This window comes from Panicum virgatum, chromosome 3K, assembly GCF_016808335.1.
Source record: "Panicum virgatum strain AP13 chromosome 3K, P.virgatum_v5, whole genome shotgun sequence".
In the NCBI taxonomy this organism is placed as follows: Eukaryota; Viridiplantae; Streptophyta; class Magnoliopsida; order Poales; family Poaceae; genus Panicum; species Panicum virgatum.
In genome coordinates this window covers 10,803,449-10,810,206 of record NC_053138.1, presented here as the reverse complement: position 1 = coordinate 10,810,206, position 6,758 = coordinate 10,803,449, and the positions used below count along the sequence as shown (strand labels likewise).

The following is a 6,758-nucleotide window of genomic DNA, read 5'->3' as shown; positions in this document are numbered from 1 at the left end:
ATGATTGTTGGCGTGTTCTGTGTACATGTATGTATCATGTATGTGTCTCGGCTCTCAAGAGCCTAATCATGCATCAAAAGCAAGACTGATCGACAAAGCTAGTGACGGCCGGGACGATCAATCCTTGGTGTGCTCCAGCACGTCGACCATGAGCTGCATCACCGTCACCTGCGCCTGCAGCCGCGCGATGTACCCGGCGGCGCGGAGGAGGAGCTCGTCGGCCTCGTCGCCGCCGCCGCTCGGCACGAGGCGCCTCAGCGCCTCCATCTTCCTCCTCACCTCCGCATCGCGTCGCCTGGTGGCCTTCCTCGCCTTGCCCGCGCACGCGGCGTCGTTGTTCGTCGGCGGCGGCGAAGGCGTCCTGGGAGCCACGGCGGCGGCAGACGAGGACGCCGGCGGCCTCGTCCTCATCCACCTCGCCGTCGGTGTTGCTGAAGAGTCGCATCGACGGCTGCCGGTGTGAGCACCCATGGCCAATCTTTGCTGCAAATCGCAGTGGCTATCTATAGAGAAACACAATGAGGGGGATCGAGAAATGTATAGCGTATCTATCCAACAAGAGATGAAATGGTGATGCCCTGCAGGCTGCAGCTAAGTATATGCAAGAGGGAGAGAAGGGGCAAGAGGTGTTTATATAGAGAGAGATGGCCGGAAGCCAGGCTGGAAGAGGAGATGGGTGTGTGGATTAGCTAGGTGCCTAGGTGTCATGCATTGGCATGACAAACTAAAGCCGGGTTATTAAGAACAATAACAAACTTTTCCAGTGATCAAATAAAAAAAAATCAAACAAACAAAAAAGCTTTGCATATGCAGCATAGCTAGCTAGATCATATGCGCATGTGGATTCGATATGGTACACGCATTGGGACAGTGCATGCAGGCATGTTGGGGCGCATCGCATTGCCGTATTGCCTTGCTTGAAGGCGAGGGCATGCAGCATGTTCTTCCTAACTCGAGGCCACATGCCGCCACATGATTCCTTAAACACCCAACGGCCTCATCACCACCATCCCCATCCCAATTCCCATCCAAGCGCACGCAGACACCTCTCAGCTCGCACGAACCACCAACCATGCACTACCCCTTTCAGCTGTGCACTCTGAATCTCTTGATCGATCACTACTCCCCTTTCAATCCTCCTCTTCGTCAGAACACCCTGTAATGTGCCTGTCAGCATCGCCGCCTCTACTACGCCCCCATGCCATGCGCGATTCCCATGTACCATGGCGTGCCGTGGGCCCCGCACGCTCACCCCGGGCCCACTCCTCTAGCTGCCAGGCTGCCACCTCAGCAAAAGTGCAGCGAGGAGTGAAAAGTCGCCTGGCCTCAGCTCATGCTCAATTGCTCATGCTCATGCATGTGTGAGGAAAAAAAAGTCTCCTGCAGCAGCATGTGCTCACTGTTCCCACTGGTATGTTGGTTAGGACTAATTAGGAGTGTTATACAAGGACGCATTAGGATAGACGGTGCAGATTAGGCTGTAATGCGCCAGCATGCATGTTCCCCGGCGGGGAGCTGGACAGCTGGTCATGATGATAGGCGCAACTCAACTAGAACGCTTCACCAAATAATAGATAGACTAATGGGATGCGCTGCACATGTAAATCTCCATGATTTTAGGGTTCCTTGATTTGCAGCCCCATGTTCCCCCTCTCTCCCTGTTCGTGACATATGTCAACGGGAGCATCCTTATCCTCGGCCGCCGCGGATGTGCCGGCTTGTCCAATGCGGCGGCCGTCGATCATCAGCCTGCGCCGTGATCGGCGGTGTAAGATTAGTGGTTGGCACGCGCAAATCGGGCAATTTCCGTGAAGATCCCCGGAGGGACACAAACCCTTGTGTATTCAGTTAGTTGATCTGATCATGTTTGTGGATGCGCTCATGTGCGAGCGACGGCAGTTGACGAGCAGCCAGGTGTTGGTTTGTTAGTGAGCTAGACATGTGGTTAGAGACTAATTAGGTTTAGTAACTGATTGGACCGTCTGCCAGTAGCAGATAACGGATTAAGCCTAGCTACCCTGCTTGAACAAAGGTCGTCTCGATCAGCCAGGAGGCATTTGTTGAATTAGGTAGGAGTGAAATTGACTTGCTGAATTTGCGTCTAAGTCTTTGATTTGATCTGGCTGTGTCGTTTCCTCGGTACCGTACGCGCAGAATGTTTTTTTTTTTGAGAAAATGATTTTTAAGTTGGATATTTCTGTGCTACATCCAGAATTCGAGATGCTTGACAAGTGACAACGGCGCGAAGCCGCCCGGATGACTCGAACGGTCTCAGAATCCTCAGAATCACTGCTAAACCCGGTGGCCACCGTTGATCAAGGGATCGACGGACGTGGATTGTTTCTTCATCCCCGGGAACGGAACGGAACGGGCTTGTGGAACCAGATATTTCCAATTTCCCGTTCCCACTTCGACAGTGGGGAAGTGGCCGAGGGAGAAGCCATGGCCGCCGTCCCGCTCCCGCCGCCGCCTCTCCTCGCCTCCCACGCGGCCGTCCGCGCCGCGGCATCAGCCGTATGCCGCTCCCGCCGCGCCCGCCGCGCTGGCGACCAACCGCCGCAGGTCGCGGCACTCCTGCGCGGCGACTGGGTCAAGCTCATCTGCGGCGCCAGCTTCGAGGTACCGTGCGCTTTCCACCTCGCGTCCTCGCTGGTTCACCCCTACCTAGATTGGGCTCCAGGGACTAGAGAGCGTATGCACAGTAGGGTGGAATGGACTGGAAGAGCAGCGAGTGCTCCATCTCCAACTGGTGGTGAAAGGCTGACGGGAAGGGTCATGCGCTTGTGCTGGACTTTTGGTGTTAGCCTAGAGAGGCGCTAGCACAATGAGATCAGCAGTGGCCATAATGTATATGTAAATAGAGAGAAGAATTGCTGACGGACGGCAGTATGATTCTCATGTTGCTTAGATGTGCATTGCTTATGCAGGATGCTGCTGATGTCAGGAACCTCTCCCTTGTCTACACGCTTGCTGGAGGTATCCATGTTGATTCAACTGAAATATTCATTTGGAGTTTATATGTAACAAGTAGCATTTCATGACGCCATGACAGTACTCATAGTAACTCAGGGTTTTTCTTTTACTTTCAGACTGTCAAGAATTGAGATTTGAATTACTTGTGTTGTAGTTTGACCTTTTATTGAACAAGCAGAAACAAAATGAAAAAAAAAGGAAAGAAAAATCTGCCATCAGGGCACACAAGGGCAAGCTTATTTGTTATGGATCAAAAAGGATATTTGATCCAAGATGACTGTTATCAATCTTCACATTTATTCTTTTTCTCCTTATTATGTAAAGCTGGGTTAATAGAGATACAGTGCATGTTAACACCAAAAGGAAAAGAAGTACTACACAAAAGCTAAACCTATTGAGATTGGAAAAAAAAATGTGTAGCTCTTAGTCTTTATCTTGTGATGAAATTTTGATTGGAGGAGCTTCTGTAAATCCATGACTTCAAGGCTTTGTGGAAGTAAAGTTAATGGTTAATCAGCCGGATGATTCACACAAATTTTATATGAATATGCTAAGAAAGGCTGATTTGATAGAGTGGTTAGATAACCAACAAATTGTTGTGTTGGAAGCGTATTTCTTCTAGGTAAATGCTTTTCTTAAAAGAAAATGTGCACTCCAGTGATTTCACCGTTTTAACAAACAAAACCTCATTGTATACACTTGCGAATAATGCGCAGTTTTGTGGATGCAGTGGATTGCATTGATTGTGCAGCAGATGCATCTGTGGTGGGTGCAGTCAATGAGGGTATTGATGTAGCAGCCTCAATCATACCAGCTGTTCAAAGGCCATGGGTGATGGTTAGTGTTAATGATGATTGCAGAGACCTTCATTTCCGTAAAGCTGGTAATGACATGCTGCAATGAAAATTATCTATTGAGATACCATTCATGCCACTTCAATTTTTTTTTTGCCTTGTTTTGGTTGTTATCTTTTGAGAATTGCAATTAGTTTCCCGCTTTCACAAGTATTTTCCTCATACTTACTAATTAGGATACGCCTGATATCTACTGAAACTTTTGCGCATCTGAATAAAACTTGTCTACTCTCCAGAATTTGATCCTGAGGATTGCCCACCGGATTGCTCAAAGCCATGTGAGAAAGTTTGTCCTGCTGATGCAATATCACTTGAGAGTGTCATGGTTGGAGAACACACACAATCTGATCCCTTACATGGTAAATTTAAGGTATCAATTGGTTTGATTATTTTCTTCTGTGTCTTTTTATTCTCTTCACGAGCTTCAGTTTTTTTACATGAGTTCTGCCTTGTGCAGGGTGGTGTTCTTACAGAGCGGTGCTATGGATGCGGACGATGCTTGCCAGTTTGTCCCTATGACAGAATAAGTGAGCACTGTTTATATTCCATCCAAGTTATTTTATCATCATCAGAATAAGTTAGTTATACTTTTGTGCAAATTGCCTTCATAACATGCATATGTCGAACTTCACAGTATTCTTAAATCTGTTCCCTCCTGCACCCTTGTGTATCTTATAAATGATGGAAGCTTTGCTTGAAACCATTTCAGGAGCCGTGTCCTATGTTCGAGATCCAACCACCACTTCTGAACTGTTGAAAAGGAATGATGTTGATGCAATAGAGATACATACCACTGGAAAGTATGTTTCCCTTTCTTTGAGAACATGGATTAAGATTAACTGACGTTTACCTTTTCACTATTGGCATTACTTAGAGGGTATTTGATCTGATATATTCCATCACTGTAGGGGAACTGATACATTCAATACCCTCTGGAACAGCTTGAGGGAGTCAATCAGTAATGTGAAGCTGGTAGCAGTAAGTTGCGCTCTTAATTTTCTGATGCACTAGTTCTGATGCTGAAAATGTCACCATGTTCCTTAACATTTACAAAAATAAATTCCTTCATTCTTCCGCCATGATTGATGCGAAAATTTTCATGTTTTAGGTTAGCATGCCTGATATTGGTGAATCAACTGTTGATTTCATGAATGCGCTATACGCAATAATGGAGCCTCATATACAAGGGTACAATCTTTGGCAGGTTAGTTCACAAGAAAATGATGGACTATTCAATTGCAACTTTGTAATATGGGGGGGGGGGGTATACTGTCAAATATAGCATTGTTCATGACTTTATTAACAGTTTTGTACTTCTTTACAATACACGAAACTGTAAACAATTTTTATGCTTTTAATAAGATTTTCTGTAAATGCTAGCATCACTTTGCTAATCCTCTTGATGTGGTAGGAACCTGTGTATGCATGTGATTTATGGTACTACTTTTGGTCAAACATATTGTAGTTTCTTCCAGGATTTTCTTTGAAAAATACTTTCTTTTGTGATCAGTTGGATGGCCGACCCATGAGTGGTGACATTGGTCGTGGTGCAACAAGGGAAACAGTTTCTTTTGCTGTTCATATGGCTTCAGTGTCAGAAAGACCACCTGGTAAACAGGCTAACCCCGGAATATTTTCTGCCTTATGTGGCTTTCTTATCCCTACAGTTGTTAAGTATTTGCTGTTGCTATGGTTTCAAAGGCTTCTATCAGCTGGCCGGTGGCACCAACTCATACACTGTCGATTGCTTAAAGAAAGCTGGTCTTTTCCGGTCTACGACTTTTCCTGGTAATTTGTTCCTTACATGCCTTTTCTTGTCCAATATGTAGCTCCACTTGCTTACTGAATTTATCTTTTGAGGGGAAGAAAATGTCCGTCTGAGAATCCTCTTTATCTAATTGAATTCAGGGACAGCAACTTCTGAAATGATCGGTTCTCAGCAAACTTTAATCGGAGGGATTGCTTATGGCGGCTATGCTCGCAAGGTTTGAACTAGTGGCATGGCTTTTAAGCTTGATCCTTACTGAAACGGAACTGGTGACATGGCTTTTAAGCTCGATCCTTACTCAAACAGAAGTAGGGACATGGCTTTTAAGATTGATCTAGTTACTACTGAACCCATGGTTCTCTCATGTGCTTGTAGATATGTTTTCCTCATATTTTCTTCTGTGTTACAGATCATTGGAAGAACTCTACGGAAAGTACCGGCACAGTTTGGCTGTGTACGAATCGAGGATCATCCAGAACATCTACTGGAGGCATTACAAGAAGCCCTGTCATTAGTAGGTCCTGTGAAGGGTTATCCAGCCCTTTCAAGCCTATCATGAAAGAGGAGTAGACTGACAATAGGAAGTAGATAGCTATACCTTTGAACCCGGTTTAGAGTGTAGATTGCCGCCATCTAGAAGGTGAAGAAGATGAAATGCTGCGTGTTTCAGCACCATCTGGATACCTGTATGATGTCAACATGCTGATAATTGGACGAGGAATCCATGTGGTGGCGGATGGTCCCTTGGTGCTGCCGTTGAATCTTTGGTGCCGTGGTGCTGCGGACATCTCCTTTTGCCCTTGTAAATAAATATAGAAAAAATAGTACGAGTTGACCAGCTGACCAGCGTTTTAGTTTTCCAGACACGGTCTGCAAAATTGAACCGCAGTTGACAAACTGTAGCAGCAGCCGCTCGGCCGCTCCGTCATTTTCAGGTAGGGCGGCAGATATTGCTGTCTAATTGCCAATGGAAATGCTTTTCATTTGAAAAGTATCGTAACAGCTCAGCAAATATAGCAAGTTGGTAACCAGCCAACCAATACCATCGTCACACGGTATATCAAAATACCTCCATTGTTACTGCTCTAACTCATCATCGTCACAAATACTTTTCCATTTTCATCAAAGTCTAGTCATACTTTTGAAACTTGACTGCCAATAAC

General features: G+C 46.0%; 1 protein-coding gene across 3 annotated transcripts; it reads left to right on the top strand.

Annotated features, from left to right (window-relative positions):
- The first annotated feature begins 2,381 nt into the window (after nt 1-2,381).
- LOC120697502 lies at nt 2,382-6,457 on the top strand. Of its 3 annotated transcripts, none has more exons than XM_039980752.1 (12): nt 2,382-2,619; nt 2,928-2,976; nt 3,704-3,856; nt 4,064-4,197; nt 4,285-4,354; nt 4,537-4,627; nt 4,736-4,805; nt 4,936-5,031; nt 5,338-5,437; nt 5,529-5,615; nt 5,736-5,812; nt 6,005-6,457. In XM_039980752.1, the coding sequence occupies exons 1-12, from the start codon at nt 2,443-2,445 to the stop codon at nt 6,152-6,154; spliced, it is 1,254 nt and encodes a 417-aa protein (XP_039836686.1). In that variant the 5' UTR covers nt 2,382-2,442; the 3' UTR covers nt 6,155-6,457. The 3 variants fall into 3 exon arrangements, 2 of the variants coding, with proteins under 2 accessions (XP_039836686.1, XP_039836687.1); XR_005684508.1 differs by having other exon boundaries at nt 2,384-2,619; nt 5,736-5,903; nt 6,005-6,435; XM_039980753.1 differs by lacking the exon at nt 4,936-5,031 and having other exon boundaries at nt 2,400-2,619.
- The last annotated feature ends 301 nt before the right edge of the window (nt 6,458-6,758 follow it).